Source organism: Lates calcarifer, linkage group LG2 (genome assembly GCF_001640805.2).
Source record: "Lates calcarifer isolate ASB-BC8 linkage group LG2, TLL_Latcal_v3, whole genome shotgun sequence".
In the NCBI taxonomy this organism is placed as follows: domain Eukaryota; kingdom Metazoa; phylum Chordata; class Actinopteri; family Centropomidae; genus Lates; species Lates calcarifer.
In genome coordinates this window covers 2866271-2880811 of record NC_066834.1, presented here as the reverse complement: position 1 = coordinate 2880811, position 14541 = coordinate 2866271, and the positions used below count along the sequence as shown (strand labels likewise).

Genomic DNA, 14541 nt, shown 5'->3' with positions numbered 1-14541 from the left:
GTGGCTCTGATCAAATGTCCCACTAAGTTTTGACAGTGTGACAGCGAGCGATACAACGACCCTGAAACTGAGGCAAAGTGTACTCTGTAAAGCCTGGTGAAAATTTCTCTCTTAGTGAGTGAACTATATGTTTTCAGGGTCTTTAATATCATAATATGCTGACTCCCACACAACTAAAGCCCTGGAATATAATACACAGACAGTAATCATACATATTAGTCATAAAAAGAACAATTAGATATTTCCCAGCCCTGTTTTTACCCCAGTAACAGCATGGCTATAGTTGGACGACGTGTCTCCCCCTTGACCTGAAGAGCTCCACGAGTGCTACAACTTTTTGTTTTTGTAGATGACATAACACCAAAGCCACATCTAACTTTCATTCACCATCTGCCTCTGCAGCTCCAGTAACAACCTCGCCACTGCTCTTACTTCACTCACGTCTGAAAAGTTTAAGAAAAAAAACAAACCGTGATGTAGGTCAGACGGCTCACCTCTATGAGATATTTTCACCTCTGTCTCAGAATTAGAAACTGACAGGAAACTTCATGCCAGCAGTCAATCAAACTGACAAACTCAGTCAAGCAGACGCGGATGTGTGTGTGTGTGTGTGTGTGTGTGTGTGTGTTGCATCACTGAGGCTGTGCTGCAACTTCCGCTGTCCACCTTCAGCCCTCCTTCACATCAATAATGGATTAACTTGTTTGAACTGCAAATGCTGCCTCTTTTAAACGCAATCATAACGAGTCTCTGTCCTGCTCCGACGACACGCCGGCTGCTGTACAGGAGAAGAATAATGACTCCTTACGCAGACACACCAGGCAGCTCCCAATTAAGGCCAGCTAAAATACTGAACACCCAACCAGCATGCACACACACACACACACACACACACACACCACGGACTGTCAACATGGAGAGGAAGGTTGGGGGTGGATGAGGAAACATCACACTGTGAGCATTTATTAAAGGAGACATCTACAGAGGGTCAAGACATAAAGAAAGTAGCAGGGGGGGGAGGCAGGCGTTCAGTGGTGCTGTGCAGGCGAGAGATTTATCTGCATCTGAGTGTCCACAAAAAAAAAAAAAAAAAACAGCCTCACCAAGCGTGCATTAGTAGCAGGTTGGCATGCTTTTACATCATAAACCGTTGGTTGCTTTCCCAAAAGCCACATCACTCACACACTCACAAGTACGCATGAGATGACCGGTGGAGAGAGTGGGCCAAACGCAGTTCTCAGCTCAATGGACAATCCCAGAGTTAGGAAGGGTTTTTAGGTCCAAGCGGCTTATCATTTATCAGATTAATACTTTTCATGAGAATAAACCAGTCATAGAGAGAGACATATGGAACGTGTTAAACTGTGCTCATCTGAAAACCAAAGAAATATTGCATAACCAAAGGTCATCCTGTGTGTGTGTGTGTGTGTGTGTGTGTGCTGCAGCTTGTGTAAATGTTAAATGTGAATGAAACCATTAGGATAAAAAAAAAGTGTTTGGACTTCTCGGCCATTTATTCTCCCTTGAAATCACAGGAAGTGTAATTTAGTGAATGTAATAACAGCTTATATTTAATGCAGGACTATAAAACACACACACAATACTTTTTTTTTTTTTTTTTTTTTACAGATAAGGATTTTGTCGGGACTGTTTTAACAACCTTTGTCCTCAGGGCTGCTCAGCTCCTCAGCTCCCAATCATCCCCGAGCCGCTGTCCACCCTCCTGACATACACAAACTCACACTCACACACATGGTGCACACAATTATTATTATTCACACACACACACACACACACACACACACAGTGTTTGGTGGCTCCTGCTCTCTCCTCTCAGGGCTGCACTGCACTGTAGATTCAGTATTTATTTGTTATTGCTATCATGTGCTTTTTCAAGTTTTTATTTTCATTCAAGTGTGTTGTGTTTGATTTGTTGAACTGCTCTTCGTGCTCTCTAATTGCCCCCTCGGGGATAAATAAAGTTATTTGAATTGAGTTGAGAAAAAATACAGTTATTGCTTTTGATAACTGAATAATGGGAGAATGGTGGATATTTTTCAGTACAGTAAAAAACAGTAATCTGTCGCGGCCTTAGCGTCTTGCACTCAGTTTTCCTCCTTCGTGTGTTTAGTCGTGAGTGAGACTTACATTGGAGTCGAGCAGGTCGATGCTGTCTAGGCTCTTGCTGCGGTGAATGCGGCCTTTGATGCGACGCAGGGAGGGTTTACCCTGGCTCATGGGCAACGAGAGGGTGGAGGTGGCAGGCATTGCCATAGCACCAGCGCCACCGGTAGCACCTATAGGCCCATCTGAACACCCGGGAGCACCTGAGGGGGACGTCTCTCCATCTGGTGGGGTCACCCTGCGACAGGAAAAAAAACACGTCAACAAAGCACCATGACGCTTGACTCCTCGACTTTCTGGTCCTGCGACACTTTCCCTGCCTGAATGTTCAGCTGACGTCGCGTCGTGTCGCAGCTTCAAAAACACAAACATACCTGAGACTTTCAGGCACTGTATGTTTTAAACTCTGATGGTGTACAGCCTGTGGGCTCAACAACGTGACACATTCACATTAAATACCACACGGTTCACAATGGTCACGTTTCCTCCAAAGAGCAATCTACAGTGCTCACAGTGCGAGCGGGCGCTGCTGCATATCTGAGGGAGAACATAAAGATGCCTGGAGGATCAAAGTGACATAACTTTTCTTTTGCCGTCTTTACTTTTTAAAGGACATCCTCTCCTGTTGGCTGTAGTGGCATTCAAGCAAGTGTGAATAATTGGGCTGAATGTCAGTGCCTGCAAATGGAGACTAGGTATGGAGCATCCACTTGTCTTCTATTATTAAGCCACGATGAAGCTGCTTTGCCTCTTACAAGCTGCGAAGGGAGGGGATTTCCAGGGTAATCTGAGGTGAATCACCAGGGAAATCATTTTCAACCTCATGCCTTAAAAACCTAATAAAATACAAAAAGAGAAATGTTCACCACCCTGCATACACGTGGTTTAAAGACTGCTGAGGTCTCTTAATGCATGTTGAGTGCATCTTCTACAACAAACGTTACCTCTTTCGTCACTTTTCAAGCAGAAATTTCAAACATTTGGAGGTGCCAAGTGTCGGTTTGGACAAAACCAACCTGCCTCTGTTAGTGCTGGAAAATTGTGACAGCCATTTGTTCACAGTATTGCAGTAAAGTCATACGTCACAGCTTGAAGCCTTTGAAGGAGAAGATGGACTATCTCTCGGACTTGAGATGTATCATAATGACAAGTCATCAGTCAGTTCAAAGGCTTGTACAAAAGTATTAGACGGTGTTAAAGTTGACGACACATGACAGTCCTCTGGAAAAAAGATAAACCTACTGACAGCCCGTCAGTCTCTGGGCATGGAGAGGGCTGGGTAACGTTCACATGTTTTGATAAACTGACAGATAGCCTATCAAGTATTTTCTGAAGAGGACTTGCACGTCAGTCACCGAAAGCCGGAAAACCCAGGATGTAAAAACTATGGATTCACGTGGCTCCAAAAATAGCTCTTCTGGAGCAATAACCTGTAAAGTGTGGAGTGCAATACAATAATGCTGACGACCTGTAGCTGATCACTTGTTCCAGTATTGTCACAGCATGTATGGTAAGCACTTTCCATCTGCATTTAGACCTAAAGCTCTGTCAATACGTGTTGCCTCTGCTTTTATGTCCAGTGCAGGGTATGGATTTCAAAATGTGTCTATAGATAGAAGGTTCAATAAAAAACAACAGAGGCCGTGTTTCAGTTTGTAGTAAAACAGAAACCTGACGGTAAACTTTCAACATATTTAACTAAAAATACTGCAGTTTTTCTCACTCTCCTGTTCCTTTTTCTGCAGCTGAAACTCTGTGTTGATAAGAAAAAGTGAGAAAGCTCGAGGCAGCTCAGTGTGTCTCGTATGAGAGCTGCACTGTGTCTCAGCAGAACAGCCTGGAGACCTGTTTTGTATCTGCTTTGATTCACGCTAAACAGTTTCAAAATAAACACATGCATGCTGATTTACTACCTTGCTCAATTCAGTGACGAAGAAAGCAGTAGGCACCGTGCTCTGCTGTACCCTGACTCCTCTTATAGAAGAAGAAAAGTACCCTAACAGAAAATACAACCACTCTTACTTTCCTTTAATACTAATTAAACAGATCTAAGATTTTTTGTGTTAAAAACCTGTGAAAGTACAAAGGATTTTCTCAAAATTTTACTCGATTGCGACAAGAAATTTATCAAATTTCATGTCAATTCATCCAGTAGAGACAGAAAAATGTCCATAATATGAGCTAACAACTACGCCCAGTTCCTGTAAATGCATGCTTCGAATTGTGCCTTACAGAATAATTATGTACAAAGTTTAATTCTCAGAGAGGCAGATCGCTAAATTAGCTAGAAAGTGCCCAGAAAAACAACCGGTAATAGACTCAGCCAATCGCCGATATACTCGTCCAAACCTAGTCTCTGTCCTCTACTGTGACCTGTACACAAAGCATTTGTGTATTTACCAACAGCCAGGACACACACACACACAAACACAGAAACTAGAGGAGCCCGGTCTCTGTCACTGTAATCCCAGTGTTGCTTTTACAAGGGGACTCCATTTACACATCCAGAAGCAGCTTATGGAGCTCTGAGGGTTTTAACAACACTGTTTCTAAGAATGAGGAACGCTGACACGGACAAGGAGGGCGCGTTACAACCTGAAGCTCACTCTGCTAATCCTGCACTAAAAGATATTATCACTTTATACATCATCTTGTAATAACACTTCAGGATCAAGGCCAAGATTAAATAATTCAGAACGGTGTTTGTCTTTGGCAGAGGCCTGAAGTTTTACATTTGAAAAAAGATTTTATGATGCAGCACAGACTAAAAAACCTTCAGGTCTGAATACACTGACTTACCACTGCACTCAACAACCGTACAACTACTGATCTTCTTTATTCTACGTCTTCATCCTCCTTGGCCAAACATGGCACAGCCAACGCTACAAAAAAACACCTGTAAAAAGACTCTGGTTCCCTTTAAGATATCCACTTTGTATCCTTTGTCTCTCTCTGTGTTTTACAGTGAATACACTATAATAAACACAGGCATGATCTGAGCCACCTACACCTGAAAACAGACAGAAGCTGAGAGGCAGCAAGGTGCAAGTATTAAAACTATAAAGAACAGGAGGAGCAGACGTATGACTGTTCACTCGCTGCTGACCTATGAATGATTTATCATCAGTGATGCTGCAGGTTTTTAGGAAGATATATTGAGCCACGCAGGCCAGTGGATTAGACAAGAGTCTGGCTGTCTGTGCAGACAGAAGTTAGTTTCACCTTTTCACTGCCTCTGGAGAAAAACTGGAGAAACCTCTCACACAGGCCTGGGTACCCAAAGTGACCCCGTCAGTACAAACAACAGACGGTGCCAGCGTCTTATAGCACAAAAATAAACAAATAACAAGAAACATTAGGTACTGGCTGCAGTGAGAGGTGAAGTTTATGAATATTACATGAGACTTGAGCCCAAAATAGAGAATCTCCCTCCTGCCCTGGATTTGAGAGGTCATTGGCAAAGCTTTACAGATTACCTCATCCCAGAATCCCAGCAGGGTGTAAATGTTGTAGCCTAATTTTAAAATCATTACTTTATTACTTGCTATTATTTATTCTAAAAGGTGACAATTAAAAGGAGTCATATCAGTCATTTAAGTTTTAATCGGAGGAGGACAGCCAGGATGTGCGACGGTGAAGTTTTGTCCCCTGCTGCTGCTGCCGATTCAGAAATATAAATGGCGACTTAAAGCGGCGTAATGTGTCTCTATAGTGTCGTTATGATTCCCTGAGTAATCTGCCACAACACAATAATAAAGAGTCAAAGTGCTGTGGTTGGAGATTTTAAAACTATTATAGAAAATGCACAAAAATATTAAAGTCTGTTTGGGGTAGGGGCTAACAGGCTACACCCCCTGTTACCTCAGGGAGGGAGGGGGGTTATGACAGATCTTCAGATGGAGAGCACTTTGCAGAACAATTGTTTCCGCTTAGTGAGAACCACGGGGACAGAAGCAGGTGAGTCTCATCCCAATCCTGACACCTCTACCTAAGCGGTGAAGCTCCCACTGTCACACACACATAAAGAGAAACACACACCGCAGATATCATCCCCCTCACATATTTCCTGGAGAAGAATGTGTTACCATGTTTTATCTTCATCTGCTTTTTATATCATGTCCAATAATAATGGACTGTGCTCTGATGAGATGCCTTTCCATCCTGGGACTTGCCTTTGTTCATATCTTCCAGCTCCGCAGACGACAGTGGTGCATCCAAAATAGCTCCTCTGACTTCCCCTCTTTCCATTTATATATTCCCAGACCTTTTCAAAGAAGCTTTTACCCAGCCGGTACGTTAGTCGTTTGTTTTACTTTCCATATAAACTCACTCGCCTGGGCCGCTGCCACACAGGTGGGAAAGCTAAAAGTTAGATAAAGAAGTAGAAACTAAAGGAGACAGGTGAACGGTGCTGAGGGGCAGAGGTGGAGGGAAAGGGGAGAAAGACCATAATGCAAAGGGACAAAGGACAGAGGGGCATTGTCAGTGTGTGGCTCAGAGGTCGCCCCGACTGCTGCGTAATGCTCGACTGTTCAGCCGGAAGTGATGGCAGCTGATGAACATGCATCATTCTGCTAAAGGGCCCCTCCTCCTACTTCAGGGGACAAGTGGTGACAAGAGGTGCATGACACATCCTACTTGATCTGGATAACCTCACTGACCCTCCCTAACAGAAGAATGAAACAAATGACTAATGTGCAGGCTGGCTAAAACCGAGGAGAGAAAACGAGGGAGACACATTTCAAAGGCTGTTATTTACTAGCTGGGAGTCTGGAAGCCCTTTGAAAGCCACCTGGGAAGAAGAGGAGGGAGAGGGAAAATCTGCGACAGGGATCAAGACCCTGATTAGGCCAGACAGGCCTGACAGATGGACAGACCAGATTAGGCATATAGACATGTATCAAACGAGACGGGACAACGGTCGTGTCCGAGTGCCGTCTGACCCCTGCGGTGAGGAGGGTAACAGGCAGGTCAACAATAACCACTGCTACCATACGCGCACAACAGACATCAACACAGGCACAGTCGACCTCAGAGCTGGTCCATGAAAGTAGCTTGAATATAAATGTTTCATTACCAGGAGTTAACTTCTAAAAGATATGTAAACAAACACAGGAGGAGTCTGAGATCACGGTTATCCTCCTAAAATATTTTCCATGTGAAATATGGATCAGGATTTCATTACAAAACCATAAAAACTTTTTCAACACAGGAAACGATCAAATGTTTATTTTCTCCTTTTCAGAACATCAGTGTTTGCTTATTGCAGTGATGCTTTTGGTCAGACATGGAAGATGGAGAATCTAATCTACGTTTAGTTATTGTAACCCATCCCACTCTGTGCCAGTGTGTAGTCATCGGTTTTCACTGACTGAATCAGCCACTTATTAATTTTCAGACGTCCTCCACTACACTGCAGCATCATGTTGTTACATCATATTAAGAAAAAGACTCAATTATGTAATGTTGTGGTGACAGATATGAATCTGCCGAGCAGGGGAAAAAGAAGGAAAAAGAATAAATTGAGATTCTGGTCAGACAAAAGTGGATCCCCTCTGCTGTGTCCTTCTCTATTTGTGGGCCGGCAGTGATGGATTCCATCTTGTCAGCCTCCTGTGAGCCGTCGTGACAGTCGAGAGTCACCAGAGGCCGAGAACGTGTGACTCACAGATTCTAAAAGTCATTGCTGCTCCGCATCTGACTCTGACCGGAGACGATGAGTCTCTGATAGGCCTCTGTTACCATCACTGCCGCCAACAGGCTCCTTAAGCGCCCATTACCAGGCACCTAGTTAGGCTCGATATCGCATAAATCCAGACCTGCCCTGTGTTCGAGCTGCGGTCAGACTCGAGGAGGCTGCAGCTGGAGAGTCAAAGTCTTCACTTCACATCTTGAATAAAGCATCTTTCATAGGCACCTTATGAACCAAATATTTTATCATTTTTAAAATATATAAAATGCTGGTGTCTTTACAAAACCTCTAGAAACTTGCAGAGTAGAATCATGCCTGAATAAAATGAACTGCAAAGAATAAGTGAACAACATCAGCCAGTATTTGATGCCAACTGATTCTACAACACACCCTGCTCTACTGTAGCTACGAGTCTGACTCTCTATATCGTGGCATATGAAGAAAATACAAGGAAAAGTTCAGTTTGCACCCAAATATTCTGGAGTTAGCCTATAGACCCTGTACGCTGCATTGAGTTTTCTTTGTAAATCACAGCAGCAGAGTCTCACTGATTATAAATATTTAAACTACATATAGATAACTTCTTTTCATGATAACCTGAAAAGTTATCACTAAAGGCCCTAACACACACACTCACACACTAACAAACACATAAACACACACCACAGGATGCTCAGAGAGTGGGAGGGGGTAAGGGGGTGAGCCACGAGTCAATAAACCCTGTGTAATCTGTTCCCTTTAGTGGCATAAACCATCTGAGAGGAGATTACAACCGTTCTGCCAAAGTAAGAACATGCGAGTTCCTAATGGACAGAAACACTGAATACACACACACACACACACACACACGTGCACCTTTGCTACAAAGGGCTGTGGAGAGTGAGAGGATGTTTGCTCCAAGACTCTAATAAAGTCATGAGTCATGTTTTTAAGATCGGACCTCGTGACTTTCACAGAAAATGTCTTTTTTTTGACTTCAGGGAGAGAGAGACAGAGAGATACTGAGGGAGAGAGAGAGAGAGAGTATTTCTGCATGTTTTTCAGAAAACTACTGATTATCATGACAGGCCCACCCTGGACTTGGGCTCCTGCTGAGGTAACTAATGCGCTGCATTGTCAGTTTGTGTGAGATTACGCATCATGGCCTCCACGAGTGGAACTGGAAGAGTGGAGGGTGGGTGGTGGTGGTGGGGGGGTTAGGACGGGAGTTGCTGAGTTGTGTGTGTGTGTGTGTGTTTGTTTCTGAAGAGCGGGGGGGGGGGAAGAAGGGACGCTGTCTTTATGCATCATTAAGCAGGTGGACTGAGAACGCCAGGCGGAGCTGTCACTGTGGAGGGGAGCAGAGTCGACATCTGGCTCCATACAGGACCAAACACCCACGTTAGGAAGAGTCGCCACCAGTTTAAACACACGACATCAAGCTAATTATTATTTACGGATTACGAAAAGGAGTCCGAGACTTCTCACCAAAAACAAAAACCCGCCACGCCGCCCGATGACCTGACAGGGTGCATGTCGGAGCAGCTGTGCCGCAGAGATGAACGGTGACTTGGTAAGAAAGTCCTCCCTCTGAATGAGGAGGAACCTGGTCAGGATATAAGAGCTAAAACCACTAATCATCATTAGGTCTGCGACATGACCCACATGAAAAAAAGCTAAATAAATAAACAGTGGTGGAGTAAATGACACCATCTGGCGCACAACCACCTGCTCATCTCTGCTCATTTAAGGAACAATCACACCATTTCCCTCTTGTGTTTTGTGTTGTCATAAAAACCAGAGCCAGTTCTAAATCATGTTACTCCCCTGTGTGTTCACTTTTACCACAGACGGAGCTCACGCCGCCTCCGTCTTCGATTTCACCCTCATCGTTTATTTCAGCATCATTTTCCTTCGCAGCTTTAAAAACAAACCACAATTGATTTCAGAAATGACTCGGCTATGTATACACAGCTTATTTATCTTTCTGCTACTATGAGTTCAAAGACTGTCACACATCTGGGTGTGAACCTAAGCCTGATGAGCACCTGATTCTGAGCACTCAGAGTAGCTGAGTTCCTCGTGTGCGTGCAAACCTCCTGATTCAGAGACTCAGCTTCACACTGATGAAACACGGACGTGGCATGCGAGTGAGCGCACGGGGCGACTCTGTGAAACACACACTGCAGGCGCACGCTGGCTCAGCTTCCCTTCGTTAAAGTGGCTGTCGGAGGAGATACAGTAATCCTGTTTTAATGGCCGTGCCCCCTTCCCCCACCATGATGTGATGGCCCCGGACACACCGCCGCGCCTCTCTTAAGGGAGAAGTGTCAAAACCCAAGTCACCACAGCGTCCTCTGCAACACATTTGACAGCAGTCACACGAGCTAAGAGGAGGAAACCTGTCCTTTTCCCAGGCCTGATGACTTCTGGTTCAGTCAGGTGCAAAGTTACGAGGCCGTTTGTCCCTATATTTAGGATGAACTCCCCAGGACCCAGTTTGGACATCCATTACAATAAACCAGTGTTTGTCGTCTCACTGTAAAGTAATGCCAATCTGGAAGGATTATGCCTCGTGCTTAATGTTATCTATGTGGATTACAGAAGAAGAAGAACTGAATGTGCCCATTGTAATGAGAGCCTATAATTAGACCGAACACTACTCTGCTATGTCATGTTTTTTTGATCTTCCTTTTTTCTATTAATGAGGCTCTTAATATCAATCTGCAAAGGGAAAAGACTTCCAGTTTACCTTAATACGACTTATAGAGTAACCACAGCTCAGGACGTGTACAACAGCCTCTGTCATGTTGTCAAATACAAACATTTATACTGAATATTCTCATTATTAATCAACCTGACCATCATTTCTTGATAAACTAACTTGTTGTTTTGTCTCTAAAATGTATAAATATTCAGTTTACTATCACACAGGCAAAGAAAAGCATTAAATCCTCACACTGGAGAAACTGGAGTCAGAGAATTTACAGCAAGAGTGGCTTAAATGATTAACTAATCACTGAATTAGAAACTGCTGATTTCTATCCATGAATCAATAAATCAGGTTTCAGTCTGTTGTTTGGACAAAGCAAACATTTTAACGACGTCACCTTGAATTCTGGGAACTTAGAAAATCATATATTTTTCACTATTTTCAGATGTTTTATGGATCAAATGATTTACTGATTGGCTTCACAACAATCACCAGTTTAATTTGGGATGAGAATAATCCTTGTTTGCAGGAATATAATGAAGTACAGCCGATAAAAAAGAGAAACAGACGGAGACAGGTGTTTTTAAAAAGATGGCAGCCAGTGGGTAAGTTCACTGGCTGCACACTGAGAATGTAAAGAAGGATAAACACACTTTGATGGTGAAAAGAGATATAAACAACCAATGAGCACAACTCCTACACATTGTGGTTTAAATGAGGCATGAGGCTGCTGAATAAGTGATGGAGTGAAGAAACCAGCCGACATTTTTTTACTACATCAGATCACAGAAATAGATCTGAGCGCAGAGACTTACTGGGAAAACACAAATCAGCCAATTACTCTTTAAAGCTGCAATTCGCTAAAAGGCTCGAGGGAAGGGAAACAGGGGGCGCGTGCAGGTGCAATTTAGATCATAAGCAGACTGTGTCGGACAGCATTGTTCTATACTGTTGTTGTTGTTGTTGTTGTGAGTACACCTGCTCTGTATTGTCCGCTGCATGTGAAACTCACCCTCACCAGCGGATCATAACAAACAAGAGTCCACCAGGCGAAAGCACAGATAAACACAGAAGGACAGCACGCACGCGCGAGGCACACACGCACGAGGCGCGCACGGCTGCACAGAAAGCCACTGAACTGTTCAGCCCTCTCGTCTCTGGCTGGACGCCCGCTGCGCGTGGACCTCACCGGTGCGAATATGAAAACAGTTGTCTGAGGTATTTTAAAAAAAGAGAGAGAGATGGACTTCCGCCAACAGCTGCTCAGCTTTAACTTTACACGAGACACCCGGGCAAAGGAGAAGGGGAGGGGGGGGGCTTTCATGACAGCAAAGCTAAGAGGCTAATTTTAAAGCTATTTATTCTCCACATGAAAGGACGCGCCACCTTTGCCACTCTTTCCACGCACGCACCAACACACGCTCCCATCCACGCGCGCACCTCCTCCTCCTCCTCCTCCTCCTCTTCCTCCATACTCACCACAGCTGTCTCTTAGCGGGGAGGCAGTCTTTGTTGGAGGCTGTCACTCCCATGGCCATCTGCATCACCGTGATATATTTCTGGTACTTCATTTTGTCCTCCTTCACTGCTTCTACTGCTTCTACTTCTACTTCTAGGGATCCGCGCGCCACAAAAGCGGCACAGGTGAGCGTGCATTCAAATGTCTGTTATTGTCCCCCGGCATCCGCGGCATCCTCTGTATCAAAAACGCCATTTCCACGTCTGGAGGTCTGCTGACAGGGAAAACGGTCCCCGATGAGCTCAACGAAAGATACCACGCCGCCGCGACCCATGTCTGCGCTGACTCTCTAATCTCATTAGAGCTCAGAATAGATTGGCTAATCCATTCAATTTTAGTCAGGACCGGGTCATTGTTGTGGTTCGCCCCCGTTGCGGCCACTTATTCCTCTGTTTTTTCCTCTTATTTTTGTGTCTGTGGAGTGAGAGTCAAGAGAAAGAGACAGAGTCAGAGGTTGAGGATGCAGCGGCGGTGGCACCCAAACGTCTGAGAGGTGGGAAAGAGAGTGCGCGTGTGTTCAACGGGAGAGAGAGAGAGAGAGAGAGAGCAGGGGGAGTGACAGAGGAGGAGGAGGAGGAGGAGGAGAGAGGGGAGAACCCAACTGATGCTGAGTGAGATCTCCGTGTTGTGAAATCGGAGGCAGAGGCGTCGTTTTAGGTGAGATTTTTCTCCACGAGGTAAAATTAGAAACAACAGGGTTTGGATCATTAGAAAACACTTAGGTTCAGAGAGGAGGAGGTGGGAGGAGGAGGAGGAGGAGAGGAGTAAGAATAAAACATAAACACAAAATCAGAACAACTGTTTGCTCCTGGAGGCTGCAAATGTAAACTGAATGAAACAAACTCCACAGAATAAATAATCATATCACTGTTTGTCTCATTCTTTACTGTGTTTCTATGCTTGTATTTTAAAATGTTTGCAGATTAAATTCACCTGTTTTTGTTTCCTCATTCATACATTAAACCTGTTTTTATTTTTCCTAGTTTTATTTAATTTATTAGATCGAGGTCGATAAATCAGCCATTATGTTTGAGGTTATTTGGAAACTGTGCCGCAGTTTGTCCTCCAGAGGGCGCTGTAAAATGTCCCACTCTGAACATATTGGTCACCAGTAAAAATAAAGGTGCTATATGTAAGTATTTGCTATCGCTATGTAGTTAGCATTAGCATCAACAGCTGTTTACTGGGAGATGTTAACTCTTGTTTTGCTGCTACTTCTATCACCTCTTTTCCTCTACTGAAGCTAGCATGCTAACCAGCTAGCTCCCTCCCGTCCTCCCGTCCCCTCTCGTGATACAACTTTCTGATAGTGAGTCACTGAAGCGTCCAGTCCGCCCTCAGTCCAACGTGAGAGGACGAAGAGGTCGCGCTGCTCAGAGGACGTTTTCCAACCTCTTGTCTTGTAAGCACAACGATGTCTGAAGCTCTTGGCGAGCGGCCAGCGCAGCGATGGCGAAAACGTTACGTAAAGCACCTTTAAAAACGTTTATGTTACATGTTTATTGGTCGGTCTCAAGTTATGTATATCTTGTGCAAGAACATACAACTACTGACCTTGTTGCTTAAATCTCAATCTCCTTAAGCAGCCTGCAGGTTTGACCGAACGAGGAGGCGAGTCATGATGATCTCATTGGCGGCTCAATGAAACCGAGCCAAGCAAAGCTAATTAAGAAGCAGCTCTGAGAGGAGAAAAGTAACAGTTACAATCAAATGCATTTATCTTGTTTATTTTATTTGTTATTATTCTATTATGGTTAATAATTATGTGCAGTATAAACACATAATACTTTGTGATTTTTAAAGTTGTTTGATTATTAATTATTCTCTCGTTTTCAGGCCTTTATGTATGATCATGTGTGTTCTCTCTTACTGCCAACCCACAGAGTACTGAGGTGAGGTTCAGGTTACTTTCCCTCACCCTTTAAGGGCTGATAGCTCACAGAGTCCCTGCAAATGCTAATCAATTCCGTGATTGATTCTGTATCAAATTTAAATGCCCAGTAAACACAAGGCTTTAATGAGTCCTCAAGGACGAGGGGGGACATCAGAGGAGTCCACGTGCACAAGATCTAAGTTAAAGTGACTCTCTGTGAGCTGGTATCTTTACGCTGGCACGGCGTCCGTCAAAGAGGGAGAACAGTATTTTCTTTAGGGCTGTGGAGTGATTAGGAGGAGTATGATGCAACCATAAGGACTGATCACACACTCCTCCTGTATAAACCCCTGGGGCCGGACCGTTAACCTTTAAACAAGCTGGCAGTGAAGCTGGAGAGCAGTGAAACCGCACCACGGAGGTGAGACAGCTCATCACTGTCGCTGTGTTTACATATTTGTTCAGACTAATAAACAGAATGAAGGAAGGGAGAACTGCGGTGTATAAACCACAGTCCTCTTGAGATGGCCCATGCACCGGAAAAAGTAAATCTAGATATAAACTCTATTAGGAATGAATAACACAAGAAAAAAAAACTGCCAAGGAGAAAAGTCAGACAGCCAGTGCAAGCGCAGGTAAGT

The 14541-nt window shown here is 44.2% G+C and overlaps 1 protein-coding gene across 11 annotated transcripts in view; it reads right to left on the bottom strand.

The window, feature by feature from the left end:
* The window catches only part of tjp1a (tight junction protein 1a), an 80145-nt gene extending 67921 nt beyond the window's left edge, over window positions 1-12224 (bottom strand). For 4 of the 11 annotated variants that reach the window (XM_018686242.2, XM_018686243.2, XM_018686239.2 and 1 more), the window contains exons 1-2: window positions 11988-12221; window positions 2149-2362 (exon numbers count right to left, since the gene is read on the bottom strand). In XM_018686242.2, the coding sequence (XP_018541758.1) occupies window positions 2149-2362; window positions 11988-12079 (306 nt within the window). In that variant the 5' untranslated portion in view covers window positions 12080-12221. Of the gene's footprint in view, window positions 1-2148; window positions 2363-11987 lie in introns of all 11 variants that reach the window. The other 7 variants (XM_018686241.2, XM_051073850.1, XM_018686245.2 and 4 more) reach the window with 6 other exon arrangements.
* Between the last annotated feature and the right edge of the window lie 2317 nt (window positions 12225-14541).